Source organism: Heptranchias perlo, chromosome 5 (genome assembly GCF_035084215.1).
Source record: "Heptranchias perlo isolate sHepPer1 chromosome 5, sHepPer1.hap1, whole genome shotgun sequence".
NCBI lineage: Eukaryota > Metazoa > Chordata > Chondrichthyes > Hexanchiformes > Hexanchidae > Heptranchias > Heptranchias perlo.
Genome location: NC_090329.1, coordinates 76,721,450 through 76,748,691, shown reverse-complemented (window position 1 = coordinate 76,748,691; position 27,242 = coordinate 76,721,450). Strand labels below are relative to the sequence as shown.

General features: G+C 43.8%; 1 protein-coding gene across 1 annotated transcript in view; it reads left to right on the top strand.

Moving 5' to 3' along the window:
* Nucleotides 1-2,607: 2,607 nt before the first annotated feature.
* The window catches only part of dcbld1 (discoidin, CUB and LCCL domain containing 1), a 103,143-nt gene continuing 78,508 nt past the window's right edge, over nucleotides 2,608-27,242 (top strand). Inside the window, exon 1 of the mRNA XM_067984685.1 lies at nucleotides 2,608-2,761. Coding sequence (XP_067840786.1) covers nucleotides 2,674-2,761 — 88 coding nt within the window. The 5' untranslated portion in view covers nucleotides 2,608-2,673. The remainder of the gene's footprint in view (nucleotides 2,762-27,242) is intronic.

Here is a 27,242-nt window from a genome sequence, read left to right as displayed (position 1 = left end):
TCTCTCAGCCCCTCAGAGGCTTGTCTGACATCAAGTCCTGAATAAGTCACAACTTATTGCAGCTCAACATCGTAAAAACCCAAATCATTGTTTTAGGCCCTGCCACAACCTTCATTCCCTTTACACCAACTCCATTCCCCTCCTAAGACCACTGGCTCAGGTTGAACCAGACCATTTGCAATCTTGGCATCCTGTTCAACCATGATCTGAGCTTAGCTTTAAACCCCACATCCTTCCTTTCACCTAGAATGTGTACTTCCACTTTTACCACTTTGCCTGTCAACATCTGCATCTTGGCCCTTCAGCTCCTGAAACCCCTCTGAATGTCTTTTTTACCTCCAGACTTGACTATTCCAATGTCCGCCTCGCTGGTTTCCCATCCATCACCCTCCAACTTGTAAACATCAACTTGTCCAAACTCCTGCAGCTCACATCCTGTCAGTCCTACTCACCCATCACCCCCATCCTTGCTGATCTACACTAGCTCCTCATCACCGATGCATTAAATTTAAATTCCTCATCCTCATATATAAATAATTCCATGACCTCATCCCACTCTATTGCTACAATCTGCTCAGATCCACACCTCATCCTGAATGTTCTGTACCTGTGATCCAGCCTTGGTGACCAAGCCTTCAACCACTCTCAGAACTCCCTCCCTAAACCCTTCTGCTTTGCCACCTCTTTTTACACCTTTAAAAACCTTCTTAACTCATTTTATTTTGGTCACACTTAATCTCTCTCTTCCTGGCTCAGGGTTCATTCCTGTACAACTATTTGTGAAGCACCTTAGAACATTTCTTTATTTAACAGTGCTATATAAATACAAGTCATTGTAGTGCCATGGGGTCATGTGGGAGGGGGAGAGGTGCACATTGGAGGGAAAGACAGGGTGGGAAACAATCCAGGAGTGGGAGCAAGAACCCAAGTCAGGTGGGTAAAAATGGCTACATGGCTGAGTCCAGTGGTTAATGCACCAGACAGGCCCCACTCCTCTGTGCCCTTCCAGTGCTAATAACCCAGGTGGCTGCCTCTGTATACTGGAGGCGGGAACTCCTGCGAGAATGGGAGTCCCCATTTCCAATATACAAAGGCAGCACTCTAGACCATTAGCATTGGAAGTGTGCAAAAAGGAATGGGACCTATCTGCTGAATTAGGAGGAACAGGATGTTGGGTTGGGGGAGGGGGCAAGGAGTTTGAATTCTTTTAATTTCGGGCCACAAACGCAGACCGTATGAACAGGATCATAGAATCATAGAATCATAGAAAGGTTACAGCAAAGAAGGAGGCCATTTGGCCCATCGAGTCCACGCCGGCTCTATGCAAGAGCAATCCATCTAGTGCCACTCCCCCTGCCCTATCCCCGTAGCCCTGAATTTTTTTCCTTTCAAGTACTTATCCAGTTCCCTTTTGAAGGCCATGATTGAATCTGCCTCTACCACCCCCTAGGGCAGTGCATTCCAGATCCTAACCACTCACTGTGTAAATAAGTTTTTCCTCATGTCACCTTTGATTCTTTTGCCAATCGCATCAAATCTATGCCCTCTGGTTCTTAACCCTTCTGCCAATGGCAACAGTTTCTCCCTATCTATTCTGTCTAGACCCTTCATGATTTTAAATACCTTTATCAAATCTCCTCTCAACCTTCTCTGATCCAAGGAGAACAAACCCAGCTTCTCCAGTCTATCCATGTAACTAAAATCCCTCATCCCTGGAATCATTCTAGTAAATCTCTTCTGCACCCTCTCTAAGGCTTTCACACCTTTGCTAAAGTGCGATGCCCAGAACTGAACACAATACTCCAACTGTGGCCGAACCAGTGTTTTATAAAGGTTCATTGTGACTTATTTGCTTTTGTGCTCTATGCCTCTATTTATAAAGCCCAGGATCTCGTATACTGTTTTAACCACTTTCTCAACCTGCCCTGCCACCTTCAACGATTATACCCCCAGGTCTCTCTGTTCCTGTACCCCTTTTAGAAATGTGCCCTTTACTTTATAAGGGGACCCAAATGTGTAAAAAGTGGACATTTGGCATTTATGTGACCTGATAGAGATCGTAAAGATTATGAAGAATTACAATAGGGTAAATAGTGATATTGTTTCCACTGGTTGGCAAGATACTAATAAGTAAAAATGTAAGATAATAATCACAAAAAGAATTAAAGGGAAGGTTAGAAAAATTATTGATAGTAGTGGTTTTAAAGCGCCTTGGGACGTTTTACTAATTAAAGACGCGACATAAATGCAAGTTGTTGTTTATGATAGAATGCCCTGCCATCATTGTTGAAGCAGAGTCCACAAGTGTTTTTAAAAGTGAATTAGATAATTGCTTAGAAATATGAACAGTAAACATTTTGGGAGGAAGCAGGACAGTGGGATTAGACTGGAGAAAAGCACTGGGGCAGAACTGATGGGTTCAATGGTTTGTTGCTGTGTCGACGTCAGGCTCCTTTAAAACTCTTTTTTTGTTCCAACTTGTTGCCTGAGCGCTGCTGTTACTGGGTATAAGGAGGAGGCGGGGACTGAGCGACTGCCTCTCCCACCGACCGACCGCTCCTCGCACATTGGCTGCACCAGTTCTCCAAGCGCGGGTCGCACAGGGAAACCTGCCAGAAATTTGCGGGCAGTCCCGTTCTGCCGCGTTTTCTTTTCTTCTCTTCTGGAATAATAATGTGGCAGAGTCTTTGTGCTTTAAGGGCTGTGACCCTCTTGGTGGCGTTTTCTTCTTTGGCGCAACTCGCTGGGTCGCGGGGACAGGGTGAGTAAAAGTTTAGTTGAACTTCATTTAAAGGGGAATCCCTCCGACTGTGAACTAGGCAGATATTTAGAATCAAAACAGTCAGTTGGAAAAGTCCAAATGTGCCGATTAATTCCTTTGCATGTGCTCTTACTCCTCTTCTCCCCCCCCCCCCCCACTTTGATTTTACTTCCTAGAGAATGGTTGCTTTGCTCCAATAAGAACAGTGTTGCAGGTATGATATGTGCAGAAGTCTGATTCTCTCTACTTCACTAACGAGGACTTTACTTTTCAAATAGGATGTAGTAACTTTATTTTCTGACTTCCAGCTGGTTAGTTTTGAAGAAGTTTACTTGCGTGTGTGTGTTAATTTCTTTCAACATTGACACACAAGTTAAGTGCTAGGACAACCTCACCTCTTTTTAATAGAGGTGAATTTCCTTACGAATTGAAATTTCAATAATAGGGTTTAGAATCTCTTAATCAAACAGCCATTGTTAGGATGGTCCCTCTTTGAAGTTTGCTTTTTTAAAAAAACTCTGTCTGGTATACTGCAGAATAAATTTACCATGCAGTACATCCAATATATCTTTGATGTTAATTATGAATGGATGGCCTTTCAAATTCTGCTTGCACACACTGTTAAGTGAGGGAAAGGTAGAGCTCTGTGCATTTGTACTTGTGTATGGGACCAAATTTTCTGTCAAAATGACTGTGAGGCTAATGCCATTTGCCGTTATTTATGTGCAAATGGTACAGTAACTTCAGGCGAGGGGCAGATGCGCAGTTAAACTGAAATATCCAAAAGTTGCAGTCCAGGTTGCGCTGCTGCACTGTTGACTTCGCAAAAATGGCATCTCGCTGTCGGCCTCACCGGTGTAAAATTGTTGTATTTGTGTGGTAGATATCAACTAAACATGCCACAGAAAGTTAAGTCTTGTCATTTCAAGTGTAAGTACCATTTTAATGATGTGATAATTACTGCCAATCTACCTCTCTGGCACTGGAGATGAACTATTACAAGTGTGGAGTCTCATTACTTCAGGTATTAGTTGTTGGAGATATTAAAAATATTTTTTACTTTTTCCTGTCTCTCTTATTTAATCAAATCTTTCTCTCCCTCTTCCTTCTCTTTCTGTATCGGATTTGACATTGAATTCACCCACTCTAACTTACACTTCCTTCTCAGTCCTTGTGCTGTTTATTTCACAGTTCTTCAATCTGACTGGTTAAGGAGATACGCAGTTGGTTGCCCTGTTTCCCTCGCTGCACTGTTACCAGCTCGCATTTTCAGCAACTTGCCGTGCTAAAAATTTAAAAACCTAAATGTGCACAGGCAAGTCTAAGTAATGGCAGATGCTGTTAGATACCCTGCTGCAGCAAAGTCTGGGCCAATGTATTTGCCAGTGCTGACTGTCAGCAATGTTTCTAACCATTAAAATGAGTTGACTGATTGATCAGCATGTTTTAATCATTAGAAATTAAAAGATGGTGCAGTGGGTTGTTTGATTTTTTTTTTAAAGTAATTTTTTAAAAATGCTAGCTGGAATAGTGCAGTACTGGTGTAGGGCTACTTTTTCTATGTGACATTAAATGCTGCTGCATGGGCAGAATTATATACATGTCTTGAGTACAGTTAAATATTGCACTTCTCTGATACATGGGCCACGATATTTACTTGGAGCTGGGAAGAGAGTGGGGTGGGGAGGATTTTCTGACTCGAAACCCGGAAGTGAAGTTAGCAGGTTGGATTCTGCGCTCGACTTCATTGAACGATTACAGCTTTCTTCCGTGTTTCGCATCCCCAAGCTGCGCGGCGGGCGTAATGCGCCCCCGCGTGACCCAAGCTGCGCGGCGGGCGTAATGCGCCCCCGCGTGACCCAAGCTGCGCGGCGGGCGTAATGCGCCCCCGCGTGACCCAAGCTGCGCGGCGGGCGTAATGCGCCCCCGCGTGACGCGATCTGAAGCTCACTATTTAAAGGATCGATGCAAAAATGGAATTTGGAGGAGCCAGAAGGAATTTAAGCAAGGATTCACAAAGAGCAAAGGAAGTACCCAGGTTCCCTTGAAATACTGCTGGGTGCAGTGAGGAGCAAGAAGTACATAATTTTCCCCAGCAATGGAAGGAAGAAACCTACTTCTGTTACCAAGCAGGTGTGGCTGAGGAGGTGAGCAGCAGGAACATTGTGGCCCGGTCTTGAATGCAGTGCAGGAAGTGCGTTAATGACCTAACCAGGTCAGGAAAAGTGAGTACAGTTGCTGAATCACTTACATTCTGTGGTGTACAAACCCTCCTCTCACTCTGTCTCGCCAAGCATACTCCATCACATCACTCCTCACACCCACTTAAGTTTCAGCAGCACCCGTCCTTCATTTTCTGTGCATTCCCTCACCTCCCCATGTATCCTTCCACTGCTGCCACTCATCTGAATCCTTATGCATCTATCTGATAGTCACCCTCACTCAATGCACTGCATCCATTGAGTGAATGTGACCTTCATTCACTCACAGGTCTGTTCTTTTGCCCCTTTATCGGAGAAGAGAGCACAAAATGCAAGAGAGAGGGAGAGGACTGGAGGTGGCCCTCCACAAATTGTGCAGCTCACTGATGCAGAGGAGGATGCGATGGACATAAGTGGCACATCTGCACCACTCTCAATCAGAGACAGAGAGACTGGGAACTCGCAGATGCCTGGTGACAGAATTTAAAACATCTTTCACACACATGCTGACTTTATTTCATCAATGACTGAACTATGAGAAGCCTGAGTATGGTGATTGGCCAGTTTGTTACTTTGCCAGGACTCATTCATATTGCTTTCTTTTGTCTCCCAGGCCTTCAGGCGTACAACAAGATTTTTGCGGCGATGCATGACCTCGATTCCTCAGAGGAGCTCATTCCTTCTGAGGATGCACCATCATAGGATATACAGACATGCACCAGCGCAAATACTCGGACTTCGGTGGGTCCTTTTACACAGTTAGTTGGGTTTTCACCTGATGATTCACAATTCTCAAGTGAGCATGAGCAGACACTGGTGGCAGGGGCAGCTGTGGAAAGTCTGTATCACAGGACGCATTCTTCAAGTTCTGCTCAGCTGAACATAGATGCTGAACCCCGGGGGCTATCATTGAGAATGATTGAGGTACAGCTGCAACTTTGCAGGGTACTGGCAAATGTGCCACACGCACTCTCCACAATAGCAGAGAGGTTGGAGGAGTGCAACTCCAACACTGGTGGGTTGCTGTCCCAGGTAATTGCGAGAATGTCTGCCATGGAGAGAAAGGCCGCCCCCATGGAGCTTCAAGTACTGCTCTCAAATGAGTCTGTGCAGGCCATGAGCATGGCATTACAACATGTCACTGATCTGCACCAAACTTCTCTCCAACAGAGTGGTAGGAGTGACGTGGCCGTGGCCCAGGAGAGGTATGATGGCAAAAGGATCATGGAAGTGGGAGCTTTACTCAAAGCGCTCCGCCGTCTCTCCCGTTGCCCCCCCCCCCTTCAACCAGTACCTGACATGCAGCCCCCCCCTCCCGATGGCTGAGTCTGCCCCTGCACAGGTGCAGGTAGAGCAGTCTTTGGCAGGGCCCTGACGGGCTCCAAAACCCAGAGGTCGTAGGCCAAATGCATCTCAGCAGTCAGGGCTGGGATATGAGCAGCCTGCCTCTACCTCTGCTGGAGCCACAGGGGATGCAACACGTGGAAGTGTTAGAATGCCAATTGTAATTCACCAAGGGTATGCACATGGGTGTTTGAAGAAAATGTATTGACTAGCACCACTTCCACGTCATGCCCATTATTGCATCCCAAGTGCCAACTCACAATTTCAATTGCATCATGATTAATGTCAATACATATGGGACCCATTGGATGGATGTGCATTGGGTGTATTCGTGGTTGATGGACTGTTTTGCGTAAAAGGTGGGTAGGGGGGCGGGGGAAGAGAGCATTTCATTGTTTCTTTTTTCCTCTGTGACTAAATGAACTATTGAGATATGAGGGCATCCTGGGCAGCAATGTACGCGGCTGGTCTGGCAATGGGGGCCCCATCTTCATTTTGCTGCTGCTCCTCTTCAATGTTCTCGTCATTAGAAGATGATTGACGAGCGCCTTCATCTCTAAACCTCTCTGCTGCGATATATTGTGCAGGACGCAGCACACCACTATGATTCTGGACACCTTTGCTGTATGTACTGAAGGGCACCTCCAGATCTATCTAGGCACCTGAAGCATATTGTCAACATGCCGATGGTTTGCTCGATGCCAGATGTGGTGGACATGTGCCTCTGGTTGTACTCATGTGCCTCATTGCTGGGGTTCCTCACAGGTGTCATGCGCCAAGTTTGAAGGGGGTATCCCTTGTCTCTAATGAGCCAGTCCTTAAGTCTGTCTCCTGGTAGGAAAAAGTCTGGAATGTTCGACTGCCACGGTATAAAGGCATCATGACAGCTGCCAGGGAATCAGATGCACACCTGCATGAGCCTCTCCTTGTGGTTTCACACCAGCTTTGCATTGATGGAATGAAATCCCTTGTGGTTGATAAAAACTGGCTCATGTGATGGACCTCCAAATGCCACGTGCGTGAAATCGATTGCACCCTGCACCTGTGGGAACCCAGCCAGAAACCGACTGCCCACTCATTCTGGCTGTTCTCGTTGTAGGGGAAGTTCACGTAAGTGGACGCCCTGGCAAACAACCCATCCATTCCCTGCCTTATGCATTTAGTGCAGTCGACTGAGACCCTAGAAATGTCTCCGGAGGCACACTTGAAGGAGCCAAAGGCAAAGAAATTGAGGGCAGTGGGACTTACAGCAGCAAGCAATGCATGGCCACCAGGTCCAGCCAGGAGCAGCTTTTCTTGAAGGAGGCTGCAGATGTCTGTGACCACCTGTCTGCTCGATCTGAGCCTGCGTAGGCACTGCTCTTCAGATAAGTCAAGGAAGCTGAGCTTCGGTCTGTATACCCTGTCACGTGGATAGTGCTTCCTGCGGCCTCAGCCCCTCTGTTGCTCTTATCTTTGCTGTTCTCCAGATCAGCAAGTGCACCTCTTTCTTGTGCACTTGCTGATCCCACCACAGCACAACATTGCTGCCGTGGGTGGTGATTGTCTTCCTCGTCCGATGTCCTATTGAATACATCCATGGTGCCCCCATCCTGATCTTGTCAGTTTGAAAGCCTCAAGTTCTGAAAAAGCTGTATAAACACAAGAACTCTGCCAAACGGAGGGAACTGAGACACTAGCTGTAATCACTGAGCTTTGATTCACATTAGGCAAATACAACTTTAAATATCCCCATGAACAGCAGCTCAACACGTCTACTTCCTCCATTTCACTGGCGAGATTCACGAACCCCGGGAAACCCGTGCTGAGGCATTAAATTTAAAGGTCACTTAAATTCAATTTAAAAACGCTTAATCAACGTCTCATAATGAGATAAATTGCTCCGATAACTACCTACCCGCCTGCACTAATTATGGATCCGCCTCCTAAATGCGGAAGTAGACGTGTTGGAGCCCTGTTGCAGTCGCACTGGAAAAATCTTATTATATTTAACTTCCCAACCCACGTGTTCTTGGGGGTTAAAATTCACCCCAAGATCTCCAATACAAGTAAACATAAGGATAAGAACCTGGTCTCCTTTTAATCATTGTGCCTCACCTTAACTGATGAAGTAGGCAGCTGAATTTTTTTTGAAGAAACTGTTAATTTTTATAGTCCCTGATAATATTGATATTATCTAATCCCTGTAACCTCCTCCAGCCTTACAACCAACAACAGCTTTCGTTTATATCGCACCTTTTAACCTAGTAAAAGATCCCAATGCACTTCACAAGAGCATCATCAAATGATGCATTAGATCTCTGAGGGTTGTAGGGCTGGAGGAGGTTAGAGATAGAGAGAGGCGAGGCCACAGAGGAATTTCAAAACAAGGATGAGCATTTTAAATCGAGGCGTTCCCGGACTGGGAGTCAATATAGGTCAGCGAGCACAGGGGTGATGGGTTTACGGGACTTGGTTGAGCACAAGTTTATGGTGGTACAACGTGGCAGGCCGGCCAGGAGAACATTAGAATAGTCGAGTCTATTACCATGCATTTCTTCCAATAGTAAGTTACACAATGCTAGTTTAATTGTTTGTGGAATGTAAGCCTTTATTGCACATGGATGGTATCCGAAATGGATTGCATGCTTTTCTGATCAGGCTTTTCTGGGAATAAAGGGATATGGCAACAGAGTTGGCATACGGGATTAGGACTAAAGCTCTTGGGGAGGATAAACACCAACGTCGACTGGTTTGGTTGAATGGCCTGTTTTCATGTTGTAATTTTGATGAAACAGAATGCTCACTGTTTATATGACGAGTCTGGAATGTATCCCACACACAAGGGGAACTGATCAACTCACAAGTGCTGCAAGCTTAAAGTGAATTATACACTTCCCTAACATTAGTGATGATGTCTGTACTGAACATCCAGTGATAATTATTTGTACTAATGTTAAATACAATTTCATTACTTATGAGGCAAATTTAAAAGAGAAGAACAAATGTTCCCCTTTTTATGCATTTGTTTTCTGGATGTGGATGATGCAGGCAAGGCCACATATTTCCCATCTCTAGTTGACCTGAGAAGGTGGTGAAGTGGTGGGCCTTATCCTTTAAAGGTGCAGTTCTTTGGCGGTGTTGTCCAGTAGAATTTGCTGTCAAGCCACAGGTGTGGCTCCAGCAGCACCGTATTAGCCACATGCACTAATTTCAATAGAAAATGCTTACTCACAATACAAGTAAAAGTACTTCATGTGTCTATATTTACTTAACAAACATATACCACCATTTAGTTTTAAACTTTGCAAACTTTCTCTTTCACCAAAGTTTGGAATTCAAATTTATCAGACACAGCACATCTTAGTGCAACTTCTAGGTTTTTGCCCAGCAGTTGCGAGTGGTACTTTGACTTCTTCAGAGTGATTCTGAGAATGTTGACTCAACTAGACATGCCAGACCTGCCCCTGCTCTCCATCCAGAATGTAGTTGGATGCTGCTTGCCCTTTACCATGACGTGCCCTGTTGGAATTGCTCGTTTTTGGTTGGACTTCCTTTCTTCTGGCCTGGAGCATTTATTCCAATTGGTTGATCTGACCACGATGACAGCTGTCTTCTCCGTATATTGTTGCCGATGTTTCCATGGTACTGCAGTCTGGTGTTTTCACCATGTTACACACAATTTAAACAGATGACCAATAAACAGTATTCAAGGAAGTAAAGCACACACAAAAAAAAAAAATTCTTGCATACTCTGCTTTTCATTTTACCATTTTATCAACAAACGCGCAGAAAGGTTATAGTCCATGTGCATGTGCTGCATGAATGAGTATTGAGATCACATGTCCAATGACGGCGTCTAGTATTCAATTTTATTTACTAATGAAAAGTACAATTAGCCGCACCTGGATTGCCAGCATGTGGCTAGTAGCTACTGTATTGGATAACACCGTTCTCTGGTGATGGTGCCTCCATAATGGTGTTAGGAAGGAAATTCCAGAATATTGGCCCAGCAATGATGAAGGAATGGCAGTATATGTCCAAGTCAGGATGATGTGTGCTTTGGAGGGGACCTTGAAGGTGATGGTGTTCCCACAACATTGCTGCTCTTATTTTTCTCTTATGGTAGAGGTTGCTGGGAGCGAGGTGCAGCCAAACTAATCTTGGAGAGTTACAGCAGTGCGTCCTGTAGATAGTACATAATGCAGCCATAGTGCATGGTGTTGGGTATGGTAATATAGTGGTTATGTTACTGGACTAGTAATCCAGAGGCCTAGACTAATAATCCTCAAGCACAGGAGTTATTGGAGCTCTACTAATGAGAAACAAGCAGAGCAAAGAGTGGTGATGGTGAGGATTTTACCTCCCAAGAACATTATCAAAGTGGGATAGTGACCCTTTCTCTCCCTTGGTATGTACTAGAATGTATGTAACAAGAGAAGCCCATTATATTCTTCAAGATCATCCTTCTGCTGAGCATGTATGCTCTACTCCTTTGTGGACTTCAACCCAACCATTTAATGTCCCGGGGGAATGTTCTACATTTTAAAAAAACTCCATGATCCCTAAAACTAGGGGATCTAGAGATTTACTTTGCATGTCTCTAAATTTGGACTTTATGTCCCAGACAGTTCTGAATCTGACAGATTGTAAAATGGATTTGAGAGTTATTGTGGGCTTTCCAAAGTTTTCATTTTTTTTCCCGCAACCCCTCCCCCATACTTAATGCTCCCCTACGTTCACCTATGTGGATTGCTGCAAGGACTGAATGTGAGAACTTGGGTTAATTGGCAGCAGTCCTGTCTTTTTCTATATAGCTCCCAGCATTCTTATGGCTACTGAGGTACTTTGTGGTTAATTTCTTTTGTTTTTTTCATCATTAGTATTACTACAAGAGTAATAATGCTATTCTGATATCTAGAGTAACTGTTTTACTGCACTAAAATGTACTTTAAAGCAATCTTAAATAAAACATTTTTAAAATTAATAACATTTTCCCCCAAAACTCTTCTTAATCTATTTTCTTTTATTCTTTACTTTTACATTATATTTTAGAACTACTTCCTAAACTGATTTTTCAGAAGACTGAACGCTGTAGTCTGACCTGGTTGCATCATTGCAGTTATCAGTTATTACTGTGATGTGATTTTCAGGCCAACAGTCGGAAGCCTGGTTTACAATGACTAGGTAACTGAGCACAAGAAGCTGAACACTACTAAAGTGAGCTATTGCATTAGAGGTGCTTAAAGGGTTAGTTTATGTGTAAACTTTGACTAGGATTCATGAAGTAGCATGTTCTGTGGTCCTGGCACAAATGTCTTTGTTTGCTTTTGTGTATGGGTGAATGTGGATGCTGATTCAATTTTGTTTGTGTGGGCAGTCCACTTCAATGTGAAGGACTAATGCAACATTTCTATCGGGAATGGGAAATTTTACAGTCTTGCATAGTGTCCTCAGCAATGCAAGTATGTGCTAAAACTATTTAATGAGCTATTGCCAAACCATCTTTGTACTCCATGTTTAAATTTGGTTGTGCTACCCTACTTGGAGCCTATGAATTGAACTCTGAAAAGACTGATTCAGTAATAGTATGACTGATGTTTAATAGTGATACTCTACTAGGAAGTCTACAAACAGTTGATGTATTTCTTGAAAATATAGTTTAAATCATGAAGTTAGGACAAATAAAACATGTGAACCTGTCTTTGTGACCTATGCTCTTTAAAAGACAAGGTAAATAACTGACCACTTTGTCACTCCAGGAATTTTTTTGTAGTCATAATACACATCTGTATCCATAATACTGTGGATTATTACCTTGTAACATGATTGGAAAGAGTGTAAACAAAGTTAAATCTGAACACTTGCTGCTGAACTGTGGAAAATTTGAATTAAATGCTTTCAGTTGAAAAAGTTCCAATTTTATTCTCCATATACTGTATTCTCAATTTTATGGACTCTTGCATTCAGGTCCCCTGAAGTCTAATCCTTTGGGAGTATATTTCTTTAGCAGTGCTGCTCAGAAATGTTGCTTGTAGAAAGGTCAATACTATTGTTTATAGTATTGAGGGTTGGAAAATTACAAGGTAGAATGCAATGACTTTGGAACATATATTTGTGAACAAGGCTTTCATCTTTATTCAAAAGCACCAATAAAAGCTGACAAGTTCAGATTTGTCAGAAAACTTTGTGTAAATATATCCTCAACTACCTGAAATGTTGTATTGATTAAAAATAAAAAATTACTTGATATTGTGGTATTGATCAGTCATTCTTCAGTGGAGAAGGATGTATGTCTGGGACAGTTAGTTGTCCTTGTTAAACTTGTTGAATATAACTTGTTTCCACTTGGGGGAATCCAGAACTAGGGGCCATAAATATAAGATAGTCACTAATAAATCGAATGAGGAATTCAAGAGAAACTTCTTTAGTCAGAGAGCGGTGAGAATGTGGAACTTGTGACCACATGGAATAGTTGAGGCGAATAGCATAGATGCACTTTAAGGGGAGGCTAGATAAGTACATGAGGGGGAAAGGAGTAGAAGGATATGTTGATAGTGTGAGATGAATTAAGGTGGGAGGAGGCTCGTGTGGAGCGTAAACACCGGCATAGACCTGTTGGGCCGACTGGTCTGTTTCTTTGCTGTAAAATTCTATGTAAATAAAGTCAGTCAGAGTTTTAGGAGAGAGTAGAATGATCTGGGTACATTGAGTCTGCAGCACAGAAACAGGCCATTTGGCCCAACTGGCCTATGCCGGCATTTATGCTCCACACGAGCCTCCTCCCTCCCTACTTCATCTATCTCTATCAGCATACCCCTCTAGTCCTTTCTCCTTCATGTGCTTATCCAGCTTTCCCTTAAATGCATCTATGCTATTTTCCTCAACTACTCCTTGTGGTAGTGCATTCCACATTTTTACCACTCTTTGGGTAAAGAAGTTTCTCCTGAATTGCCTATTAGATTTATTACTCACTATCTATCTTCTATTGATGACCTCTAGTTTTGGACTTCCCCATAAGTGGAAATGTTTTCTCTACGTCCACCTTATCAAACCCTTTCATTATCTTAAAGACCTCTATCAGGCCACCCCTCAGCCTTCTCCTTTCTAAAGAGCCCGAGCCTGTTAGATATATCCTCTCAGTTCTGGTATCATGCTTGTGAATCTTTTTTGCACCTTCTCCAGTGCAAAAAAGATATATTTCCTTTTTATATATATCCTTTTTATAATATGGATACCAGAATTGTGCATAGTACTCCATGTGTGGTCTAACCAAGGTTCTATACAAGTTTAACATAACTTCTCTGCTTTTCAATTCTATCCCTCCAGAAATGAACCCCAGTGTTTGGTTTGCCTTTTTTATGCCCTTATTACCCTAGATCACTACTGTTAGTGACTTGTATATCTGTGCCCCAAGATCCCTTTGCTCCTCTAGTCCATTTAGACTCTTGTTATCCAAGCAATATGAGGCCCCTTTATTCTTCCTGCCAAAATACACCACCTCCCACTTATCTATATTGAAATTGATTTGCCAATTACACGCCCATTCTGCAAGTTTATTCATGTCTTCTTGTATTTTAATATATTCTTCCCTTTTTTTTGTATTCGCTACACGCCGCCGCCCCCCCCCTCCCAAATGTGTCGTCCTCAAATTTTGAAATTGTACTTCCAATTCTCAAATCCGAATCGTTAATGTAAATTGTGAACTGTGGTCCCTGTGGAACACCACTTCCCACCTTTTGTCAATCTGAGTAGCTGCCCTTAACCCCTGCTCTTTTCTTTTTTGTAGCCAGCTTCCAATCCATTCTGTGTGGTCGTGGGTGTGTGGTCGTGGGTGTGTGGTCGTGGGTGTGTGGTCGTGGGTGTGTGGTCCAGCCCTGGGCGTATCCCTCCATCTTTGATGTGTTTATCAATTATATGTCATACCCACCTTGTTAGTCGCCCTGGTAACTACTGTGCCAATGTAAGTCTTCAATATTTCTCCCATTTCGCTGTCATTACCAGAGTATCCCTATCTTGATCTTTCTTTTGTTATATGTGTCTGTACAATACTTTTCATAATTTAATCTCTAAGTTCCTCTTTGCTTTCCTGATTTTTTGTTCACATCCTTCCTAACCTCTTGGAATTCCCTTTTTAGTCATCATCTCCTTTTATTATCTATGTACTTAGAGTATGCCTTTTTTGTTAGTTTCAATTTTACCCTTATCGCTTTCTTTATCCATGGTGTTTCACTATTGGCTATTTCCCACTGCTGTTCTATCTTTTTGTCTTTTTTTCCAGTTTACCTTCCCTAGTTCCATTCTCATTCCCTCAAAATTAGCTTTTTTTTCCAAAATATTACTTTGGTCTTTGACTGTCTTGTCTTTCTCAATCACTATGTTAAACCTTATGATGTTATGATTGCTATTGCCTAGATGTTTCCCTACGCTTACTTCTCTTATCTGCTCCGGTTAATTTCCCACTACTGGATCCAACAGTGATTCCTCTCTTGGGCTTCTCACATACAGGGTATGAAAGGAGTCATGAAGACACTGTTTTTAAAAACTCCAATCCCTTTTTCCCCAGTTTATTTGGAAGCAGTTGAAATCTCCCATGATTATTATTTGATGTTTTTTACTCATTTCATAGATTAGCCTACATATTTCTTCCTCCACTTACCTTCCTCTATTAGATGGTCTGTAGAATATACCTATTAACATGATCGATCCCTTCTTATCCTTTGTCTCAATCCATATGGATTCTGTTTCTATCTGAATATTACTTGTCCCTTTTTCCTATTGCCATTATGTTGCCTCTAATTAGTATGACTACCCCACCCCTTTCCTTCCTAAATATGTTATCCTGCAATATTTAACTGCCAGTCCTGTTCTTTATGTAGCCATGTTTCACTTATCCCTACTACATCTGGCTCCTCGCTACAAATTATTGCCTCCAGTTCCCCTGTTTTGCTTTGGATGTTGTGCACATTGCTGTACCGGCAATTTAATTTGTTTTTAATAATTATTCCCCTCCCATTATTAAGTCATTTTGTACTCCTGTTCTATAATTGTATTTGTTCCCTGACCAGTCACGTTACCCTTGTTCCTTACCTTGGTCTGACCTTTGCTCCCATCTCCTGTTTCTTTTATCTTCAGCCTTGTGTTATTTCCACCAGATTTCCCCCCCCTCTCCCGTTTTACTAGTTTAAAGTCCTATTGACAGGGTAATAGAGCCAAAAATATTAGGGATACTTAAAATGCAGCTAGATGTTATAACAGGAAAGTAAAGATAGAAGCATTATCCTAGAACTTGGCACAGTCATACAGATTGAAAATCCCTTGTAGGTGTTATTTAGCTCCATGAAAGGACACTATCTCGCACACTCTCTGTAATAAACTACTTATTGGTTCCCCCCCCCCCCCCACCCCCCAAAAAAAAAAATTCCTAAATAATTTTTAGTTCAGGTTATTGTAAGCTGAAGGATCCTATAAGGCTTCCTGTGATGGAATAATTGGAAGGGGGAAGTGGTGATGGTGGAAATTTTGTTATGGCTTCATTTGCCATTTAACTTCAATTGTTGAAAAGTACTTCGACAGCCATTGCTTAGGTAACTGGTTCCTTTTTCAAATGGACATGCTGAGAACTATGCAGACATTTAACCACTAACACTAGCCAGCAAGCTGAATAACTCCAAGCTTTTATTTGACGTCAGCTGAATTTTAATGAGTGGTTTTTTTTCACGTACTGAATTAATTTTGAACATAACAGAAAAGTGAAGGATGATAAAAGGCAATTTGACTTATCAAAGCCTTTACCCTTACTTTCCTGTTATAACATTTAGTGACATTTTAAATGTCCAATATTTTTGGTCCATTACCCTACCTAGTAGATTATTCTAAACATTCATTACTTTTTCTGGAGACTGTAAGGAGAGAAGGTTCTTTCTGGGCTGAACGACAGAATGGAGAGCAGTAAATATGTTTAGGACAACTCACTGATGCAGGGTAGCATGATGTGTTTATTTTGTATTATTAGATCATACATACTGTAGCCACCATAGCTGGTGATTGAGAGGATGGATAATGAGTCCATTTTATGGTTGCTGATAAAGCAGACTGCTCTGCCCTGGATGGTGTTGAACTTCTTGAGCGTTGTTGAGGCTGCATCTGTCTAGATAAATGATATTAATATGGCTAATTCAGTTAAGCTTCTGGTCAAAGATGACCCTCAAGATCTTGATGGTGAGGAAGTTAGTGGTGGTACTGTTGAAGGTCAGCAGGAGATGACTGGGCTTTCTCTAGTTCAAGATTGTCATTAACTCACACTTATGTGGCGTGAATGTTACCTGCCACTTGTCAGCCCAAGCCTAGATGTTGTGAATGGAGCTGAACACTGGCATCATCAACCCCACTCCTGACTTTATGATGGAGGGAAGATCATTGATGATGGTTGGGCTGAAGGTGCTCCCTTGAGGGACTCCTGCAGTGATGTCCCGGAACTGTGGTGATTACTCTCTGACAAACACAACCATCTTCCTTTGTGCCAGGTATGAGTCCAGCCACAGGAGGATTTTCTCTTTGACCCCCAGTGACCTCAATATTGGTCTGGCTGTGTGGTGTCATACTCTGTCAAATGGTGCCTTGATGTTGAGAACAGCTACTCTCCCCTCTGTCTGGCATTCAGCTCTTGCATCCACGTCTGGGTCAAGGATGAGGTGAGGTCCAGAGCTGAGTGGTTCTGGCAGAATCCGAACTGAGCATCACTGAGTAGGTGTCAACTGATAGCACTATTGATGACTCCATCAATCGCTTTACTGATGTCTTAAAGAAGGCCGATAGGGCGGAAATTGACCAGTTTAGATTTATCCTGTGTTTTTTTTGTGGCTAGGACATACTTGGGTAATCTTACACATTGCTGGGTAGATGTCAGTGTCATAGTTGTACTGGAGCAGTTGGCTGGGCAGCTAGTTCTCGTGTGCAGGTCTTGAGCCCTACAGCTGGAATGTTGTCAGGGCCCATCACATTTGCTGTGTTCAGTGCATTCGGTTGCTTCTAAATGTCACTTGGAATGAACCGAATTGACACTAGTATCTGGGATGAGGACCTTGGGAGGAGGCCAAGTAGGATCATCCACTTGGCACTTCTGTGTAAAGTCATTTGCAAATGTTTCAGCAAGAAAATGTTCTGCAATGATCAAAACTGTTGTATATGTGTAGTTTTGTGTACACTATAAGCCTGCATTATTTTAATTCATTGGTATTTGGTTCTGTTTGATCATAAGGTTTTGTCAACCATGCTCTTTCCTCTCCCTCCCCCCACCCCCAGCTTGATAAGTAGTTAAACCTGTTACTTAGGCAATTATTTTGGCCACCCAACACAAAGTTTGGAATGAATGAATGATCAAATGTTGACCTAAAGCTTTTGAGATTTTTGGACATACAAATATTTCTCTGACCTTGCCTGCCCCTCCCCCATGCAATGATCATTATTATCGTCTTGTGACAAGTTTTCATTAGAAAGCCAGATTGAGTTACTGCACAACATGTGCTAACAGTTTAGCTTTTAGCAATGCTGCAGTGGCGTATGATTTCTAAAGTGGATGCACTCTTCCTGTGTTGATGTGCTGGTCACTGTGGCAGTTATAAGTTGTGACCACAGTTGTTCTAATTCAAATAATACTTTTAAAAACAATCAAAATGGTTATCTATCTCTAAAAAGGAGAAGGGTTGCTTTTGATCCATTTGAGACTAAATGGGCAGTATCTTGACTGACTGATCTTTAGCTGAAGCAAATATCGCAAAAAGTAATTAAGCCAATGTTAAGAATTCCAAGAATGCTGAAGCAGTACGTTCACTCTACTTGAAACATCGACTTTTGCTCTTTGCAATATTTTGCTTTTTGTTCAAAATGTTCTCTGCTTTCGCAGCCTCAATAATGTGAAACTAAACTTCAAAGTTTAGGCAGAGAAACAAAATCCAGCCCTTTTTTCACCCCTCATCTCTTAATACAGTACTACACTGAAATTGTCAGCAGGTTCTTTCTACTTTCCTGATTCATTTTAATATGTGTTAAAATCGGTGTGATATTTTCTATGGAAAGCCCGACCATTAAAGGGGGGGAGAAGGAGATGGGAGAGCTCATCGTCGTAGGAAATTGGTATAAATGTAATTTACCTCGCAGATGGCTGTCGATACAGAATGAAGAATTGTATCCTTGACTGTTAAATCAATTATGTATTTTTTTAAAAGTGTATCGCAATAGTTTGTGCTGTAACCCTGAATTTCTGAATGGTCGATATGACAGCTGTTTAAACAAGGCTTTTCCCCTTCTCAGTCTCTGAATAGCACTTTTCTTTGGCTTTCTGAAATATAATTTGTTTCTAATCTTTAAATTAGACCTTCATTGGGAGTGATGTAAAATGCAAGCTCCCTTGGAAACGTTTTTTGTGTTTCTTCCATTTGAAGAGGAATTTATGTAGATTGTATTGTATCATTGGCATTTGTATGTTGATGTTTTATTATTTAGCTAATTTATTTCATGGTTCCCCATTTTCAATTTTTTTCCCCCTCTGATCCGAATACTAACGTTCCAAATGTTCTACTTTTTTCAATGGCAAACATTTCAGTGTAATAGATTTGCTGAAACCTTCTGATTTTTGTGATTCTTGCAAGATCTGGTTCTGTATGTCTTTTTCAACACATGGAGATTGCAGCATCTAAGGGGTAAATTTTAACATAGTGGTGAGATCTCAGCATGGAGGTCAATACGCGGGTGGGAAATCAGGAAAAAAAATTTCCGTGTGTATTCTGGAGCGATCGCAACTCAATTGAAGACCCCTAATGTGACTTCTGGGTTTTGTGTCTTCAAGCTGCGCAGCAGGCATACTGTGCACCGGAATGACTTGCTGGGAACTGGATTATTTAAAGGGATGTTGCAACCACTGGTTTTGAGGGAGGATGGAAAAATCCACAAACATACAGCAGTTCACAACGAGGCCAGCACCCCGTTTCAGTGACTCTTTGCTGGAGTTGCTGGTAGCTGGTGTGAGGAGCAGGAGGCAAACATTGTACCTGGCAGATAGGAGGAAGTGCCCTGTCTCTGCCACCAAGTAGGCCTGGCTCGAGGTGGCACAAGAGGTGACCAGCAGGAGCACTGTCTCGAGGACTTGGATGTAGTAAAGGATGCACTTCAATGACCTAACCAGGTCAGGAAACGTGAGTACAGTGATTGATTCACCTGCATTCTTTGGTGCACATTACTCTCTCTCACTCCCTCACTCACTCACTCCTCAGTGTGAAGTTACCTTCACCTTGTGTGCAATTCCTCACCTCCCCATTTGTGCTCCCACTCACCCCAGTCCTGATGCAATGTGATTAATCTGTCTGATACTCACCCTCCGATGCACCTGTTTCATTGTCAGCCTGACCCAGAGCAATGCATTCATCGTGTGACCCCGTCACCCTCACTCACTAACACATCCGTACTTTCTCCAATTGTAGGAGAAGAGCACAAAATGCAAGGGAGAGAAGTCAGACTGGAGGTGGGCTACCACAAATAGTGGCCCTGACACAGGCGGAGGGGGAGGAGGCCTTGGAGCTCAGCCAGATGCAGGAATGCCTGGCAGTTGGAGATGCCAAGACTGGCCCTCACACGCAACGTGAATTGATGTTATCAATGATTGATCTGTTGTATACCTCAGGATGCTCATCGCATCATCACTTCTGTGATAATTCTTAATAATGCTGTATGTTCTCTTCCAGGGCCATCAAGAATTGCTGAAGCAACAGACGACCTGGACGAGGGTGATTCCTCTGAGGGTGCACTGTCACATCATATCGAGCCATGTACCAGCGCAGATACTCACACCTCAGTGCGTCCTCTTAGATAGTTAGTTGGGTTGTCACTTGGTGATTCACCACACACAAGTGAGCAAGAGCAGACACTGGTGGCAGGGACAGCTGTGGAGAGTCCACATCAGTGGGCGCATTCCTCTCCAAGCTCTGCCCATCTGGACACAGATGCTGAACCTCGGGGACCATCCTTGAGAAGGAGAATGATCGAGGTACAGATGCACCTTTGTGACCTGCCATGCACACTCTCCACAATAACGGAGAGGATGGAGGAGTCCACCTCCAACATTAGTGGAATGGTGGCGCAGGTAAGTGCGGGAATGTCTGCGATGGAAAGAATGGCAGCTTCGAGCACGGCTCACAAATGAGTCTATTTAGGCCCTGACAATGGCCGTGCCGACTTGGGGTGATCAATATTCTGCTGCCTTAAACAGGCAGACACATACGTTGGCAGTAGCCTTGCATGGCATCATACATGTCCTCCAAGCTGTTGTCCAGCAGAGTGGTAGGAGTGATGTGGCCGTGGCCCTGGAGAGGGATGATGGTGAAAGAGGACATGAAAGTGGGTACTCCACTCCAAGCGCTCCCATGTCTCACCCGTAGCTTCCCCCCTCAACCAGTACCTGCAACGCTGCCTCCTCTCCCGAAGGCAGTCTGCCCCTGCACAGATGCAAGTGGAGCAGTCTTTGGCGGGGCCCTCACGGGCTCCACAAGCCAGGGGGCGTAGAGAGCATCTCAGCAGTCAGGGCAGGGAGCTGAGCAACCTGCCACTACTTCTGCTGAAGCCACAAGGGATGCACCCTGTAGAAGTAGTAGGAAGGGGAAGGCGAAGGTTTTGTGATCACCAAGGGTGTCTGACTAAATGTCATGATTTTCATTTCTTTGTTTTTTGTTACATTCACAATACTTGTCACCACCACTGCCATGTCTTGTCCATTCTTGAGTCCCTTTCGTGAAAACGCCCTTGCATGTGCCTTATCGTGAACTGCAAGACTTGATGCCACCCATTGGTGGGTTTACAATGGGTGTATGTGTGGTTGTAGGACTGCTTTGTGCAGGCGGTGTGGGGGGTGGGGGGCTGGTGGTGGTCGTTCCAGGCAGTCTGAGTACTTCACTTTGCAGATCTCCTTATGAGAATCTGAGTGACTCCGTGGCATCACCTGCAGCCAGGTGTGCTGCTGCTCTGCTGATGGGTTGCCTCTCGTCCTCATCTCCATCTCGTCTTCCTCGTCCTCCTCTTCAATGTTGATGGAAAATGTGGGTGCTTCATGAGTGCACGGGACGTCATCCACCTGTAACTCTGTCTGTTGTGCAAGACGTAACACATGACTTATTCTACACACCCTCGCTGGTGAGAACTGAAGGGATCCCCCAGATTGATCCTGGCTCCTACCTGTTGAGGCGGTGTGGGGGGGAAAACGGGTGAGACGTGGGAGCGCTTTGGGTGGAGTCCTCACTTCCATGTCACCTTTTGCCATCATCCCTCTCCAGGGCCACGGCCACATTACTCCTTCCACTCTGCTAGACAACAGCTGGGAGGACATCTAAAGCGCATCTTGAGCATTCCTGTGGCTTGTTCAGTGACAGACCTGGTGGTGTTGTGACTGTCGTTGTACCGCTGCTGTGCCTCACTGGTGGGGTTTCTCAGATGTGTCATGAGCCAAGTTTGCAGGGGGTTTCCCTTGCCTCCAAGGATCCAGCCCTTAAGCCTGTCTTGAGCATGTAAGAAGGCCGAGAAGTTGGATTCGTGCAATATGAAGGAATCATGGCAGCTGCCAGAGAATTTGGCACGCACCTGCAGAAACCTCCTCTGCTGGTTGCAAACCAGTTATGCGTTGATGGAGTTATATCCCTTTCTGTCGATGAATGAATAGTCCTGACTCGTGGAGGTCCTCAGATTGCTACGTGTGTGCAATTAATTGCACCCTGTATTTGTGGGAGGCCAGCCAGAGTGTTGAAACCCACTGCCCTCTCAGTCTGGCTGTTTTCGTTGATGGGGAAGTTGACATAGTCGGATGCCCTGGCAAACAAGCCATCTGTGACCTGTCGTATACACTTATGTGCAGATGACGGAGAGATCCTGATGTCACCGGTGGTGCCCTGGGAGGATCCAGAGGTCAAGAAATTGAGGGCAGTGGTGAAGTGCATGCAGCTGTCTGCAACCACCTGGCAATTCGTAGGTCCTGCTCCTCCGAGAGGTCCAGGAAGCTCAGCCTCTGTCTGTAGAGCCTTTTGTGTGGGTAGTGCCTCCTGCAACCTCGGCCCCTCCATTGGTCCCCTCTCTGCTCTTCTGTAGGTCCTTGTGGCGGATCTCTGTCTTGTGGAGCTGCAACTCCCAGAACTGCACGCCGTGGATGGTGATGTGCCTCCTCCTCAAATGTACTGCTGAATAAATCCATTGTGCCCCCCCCCCACCATCCTGATGATGTCAGTTTGAGGGGGTCCAAAATATAGGTAAATATGTGTATGCACAAGAATTGTGAATGTGAACCAAGAAATCTCAGTCTAAACACAGAACTCCCAGCCAAAGTCTTGTCTGAGAGAACTGATTGCCCTGCTTCAAAAACTCACTTTTCTTCACGTGTCAGTCACTGGTTTCAAGGTCCAGATGGGTGCCAGCTGCAAGTCGCCTCAGTTTCCATGGCATCTTTCAGAGGCCACGGGAGACATGTTCAGAAGCAGTTAAAATGATTTGTGTAGTTTAAACCACATCTTTAAGTATCTCAATTGGCCCTGTAAATATTGTCCCGCTGGCTTTAAGTGCCGACGGGACTTCCGGGTTTCCGAAGCGTGCGCACCCAGATGCGTCTGGGTCAAACCCGGAAGTTGTTGGGTTGGAGCCCGGATACGGCCCCGCTCCCAAAACCGACAATTTTCACTGCCCTCCTGCCCCCAACCCACCCGCTCTTCAGGGTTAAAATTTACCCCTAAGATTTGTGTACTGCTTTCTCTTCTCTGAAGTACACAATAAAAAAGTAATGCACATACAAATATCAACTTGGCTCAGTCTGTACCACACTCACTTCCTGAGTCAGATGATTGTCGGTTCAAGCTCCACTGCAGACCATGAGCACAAAATCCAGACTTATTCTCAGTACTAAGGGAGTGCTGCTTTGTTGGACTATCGTCCTTCGGATGAGTTGATAAATGAAGGCTATGTCTGCCTTTTCTGGTGGTTCATGTGGATGTTTAAGATCTCTTGACATTATTCAGAAAACAATTTATCCAGTAGCCGGGCTAATATTTCTCCCTCAACCAACACCAACAAAAACAATTAACTGATCATTCATCCCACTGTTGTTTTTGGAACCTTGATGTGCACAAAATGGCTGCTGGGTTTGCAAACAAAACAGTCACTGCATTTCATAGTAATTCACTGTACCTGAAGGTCTCCAATACTTTCTGAGACATAAGACATTATCTAAATGTAAGATTTGTATTTTTACATTGCCTCTTTTTAAAAAAAAAAGCTTTTGCCATCTGGGGAATGAAATAAACAAAGATATGACAAGAGAATCTTTAGAGCTATACTTAAGAGGCTCCTCTGCTGCCCCTAAACAACAGATCGGTGCTCTCCTCTCTCCTGCTCCGAACAGCAGTCTGCTCGTCTCCTAGTGCAATCCAGTTCATAGGCAGATTGCTTAGGTTCAAATCTCCATGATCTACAATTAGGTTATATATATTTGAACACATAGTATCAATATCTTAAAATTCCAAGTGGGTTGCAACTTTGTTTCATAATGGATTTAAAAACGAGTATTTAGGTCATGGGGACCTGTTTTTCACAGCTTAGGGGAAAGGCATGTGCCCATTTGATACCTTGTTCTCACTATATGATGACTTAGATATTCTTGCCCTCCTTCATGTCAGTTACAGGGTTGGTAGTCCTGCATTTTGGGTAGGGAAATTTCTAATTTTTCTTTATATAGAACTAATGATATGGGAGGGGAAACATACTAAGCCCACGTGTGTGATAGTTGGGTTAACATCTGTCGTTGTATTCATTAGGCAGGTTACTTCAGTCAAGTTGTCATTTCAACCACAGATTAAATCAGCCAATACGAGGGAGCACAATCAAAGAATGCCCGGGGATAGGATCTTATCCTTCAGAATGTGGCAACAACATGTGCCCTTGAATTAAAGTGATATTTATTTTTATAAATGTGCTATAATGTGTCTATTTTCCTGGTCACCAAGTAGGGAGAGTTATGGATTTCATTGTCTCAAGATTGGGGCCATCCATGTAGGTCCTTCAGTTGCTGCTACTTCTTTCTTTTGTCTTCCAGTCTCTCACCAATTCTAGTTGTGATCTCCATTACTTTGCAGTTTCTCTCCCATCTTGCTCCCCTCTGTCCTTTCTAGGTTTATCTTTTCCCTGAGACCAGACTCCTGCTTCCTTGATTTCCCCTCACCACCTCACTCAATTCCTGACCATTCAACTACCTCTCCTGGCTCCCATGCTAGCCAACAATGATAATGGTTCCCTATGCTCAGCACCGTTCCCCTCTCTTTCAAAACTACAGTTCTCACCACTCCTCAAAATACCTGCTCTTGACCCATCTGTCTTCTCCAACTATCGCTCCATCTCTAACTTCCCTTTTTCTCTCTGAAAGTCCTTGAACATGTCGTCACTGAGTACCAGGCCCATCTCTTCCAAAACTTTGTTTCAATATGTTCAGCCAACCTTTGCTCTGCTTACAGCATCGAGACTGGATAAAGTCAGAAATAACATCTGTGTTTGCAACCATGGTGCATTACACCTTCTTGATCTCCTGTGCAGCTTTTGATACGGTCATTCATGCCATGCACTTCCGATGCTTCCTCTATTGTTCAGCTCCATGGGATTGCCCTTGTGTAGTTTCATTTCTACTGTCTGAATGCAGTCAGTGCATTTCCAGCAATGATTTATTTTCTAATCCCCACAGTCACCTCCTTAGTCCTCCAAGGATCTAGCCCTGGCCCTCTCTTCCTTATATGCGTGCTGCCCCCCACAGTGACACCATCTGCAGGCACGTGATGTGCTTCCACATGTATGCCGATGAAGCCCACCTCTACCTTGCCATCACTTCCCTTGACTCTGAAACCAACTCTCTGCTGTCAGACTGTCTGTCTGACATTGTTAATGATTCATCTAAATGAACATTTGGAATAAAAGCAGAAAATGCTGGATACATTCAGCGGGTCAGGCAACATCTGTAGAGAGAGAGAGGTCAATGATCTTTTGTCATAGACCTGAAACATTAACCCTACCTTCCTCTTTCCACTGATGTTGCCTGACCTGCTGAGTGTTTCCAGCATTTTTTGTTTTTATTTCAGATTTCCAGCATCTGCACTGTTGCTTTTTGAACATCTGGAAGCCATCATTTTTGATCCCTGCTATGAACGCCATACCCTGGCTGCTTGCCTCAGCTGCATGAGACTGAGAAACCTGGCATCTTGTTCCATCCAGAGCTAAGATTCAAATCCCACATCTTATCCATCAAGACTGCTTACTTCCTGCTCTGCAACATTGCCTGCTTCTGCTCCTCCCTCACCCTTACCACCACTGTAAGCCTTATCCATGCCTTTGTCATCCCGAGATATGATTTCTCCAATTTCAATCTTGCCCCCCCCCCAATTGCTAAGTTGGCTTCCTGCCCCTCCAATACATTGAATTTAAAATTCTCATCCTCATCTTCAAATCCTTCTATGACCTCACCCCACCATATCACTGCAACCTTCTTCAGCCATTAATACCCTCCTGTGGGATCCTAAGCCTTTTCATACTATATTGTAGCATGGAGGGAAGTGCTGTACTGTTGGAGGTGAATCTTTCAAATGAGATGTTAAACTAAGGTCCTGTCTACGCTGTTAGGTGGACATCAGAGTCTGTGGCATTATTCAAAGAAGAGCTGAGAAGTTCTCCTGAACTTTTGACTAACAATTATTGCTCAACCAACATCATTAAAACAATTATCTGGTCACTTATTTCGTTGCTGTTTGTTGGACCTTGCTGCGTGCAAATTGGCCTGCCATGTTTCCCAATGACTGCACTTCAAAAGTACTTAATTGACTATGAAGTGCTTTGGTTGGGAAAGGCAGGATATTTAAATGCAGGAATAAAAACAGAAAATGCTTTAAATACTTGGCAAGTCAGGCAGCATCTGTTGAGAATGAAACAGTTAACGTTTCAGGTTGATGACCTTTCATCAGAACTGGAAGAAGTTGAAGATTTAACAGTTTTTAAGCAAGAACAGAGCCAGGGAAAGGGAGAGGGGAGGAAAGAACAAAAGGGAAAGGTCTCTGATAGGGTGGAGGGCAGGAGTGATTAAATGACAAAAGGGATGATGATGCACGGCAAGAAGGGTGGTAATGGGACAAGTAAAGAAACAAAAGATGGGTCTAGAGGAGCTGTAAATGGCAACAGCAGAACCATTACCAGCACTGGCTGTCTGAAAAAATGGGAGCAGTGATTATGATCTGAAGTTATTGAAATCATGTTGAGTCCAGAAGATTGTAAAGTGCCTAATCAAAAGATGAGGTGCTGTTCCCCAAGCTTCCGTTGAGTTCATTGGACCAGTGTAGGGGATCGAGGATAAAGAGGTCAGAGTGGGACCGAGAATTAAAATGGCAAGCAACCGGAAGGTCAGGGTCAAGCTTGCGGACTGAGCGGAAGTGTTCAGCAAAAGCAATTGCCCAATCTGTGTATAGTCTCCCCAATGTAGAGGGGACATTATATAAATACAGGTCCATCTTTCTAATCAGTATGCATGTTGAGAGGTGACAGTATTGAAAAATGGGTTCTGTTTCCTTTGTTTAGACACAGGTTAAGTGCTCCTGGACCAAAATGTACCTCACTACCAAAATACACCAACTGTTACCAATCTCATTTCTTTCAGAGATCTTCCCCCATCCACGCACTGCTTCCAACTGCATAGCTCACCAGCCCCCACACCGCCCATTTCTCCCTCCTCCCAAGGTACACAAGCTATGTAAACAGTACTGTCCTGGTAGACCAACTCTTTCAGCTTCTCCTGTCCCATCAAACTAATTTCCTCTTATTTTGACTATTCCTCATTCTTCTATATTACAAATCCTGTGTCTCTGCCTGCTTTCTGTCAACCAAACCTTGTTTCCTGTTAGCTTTTT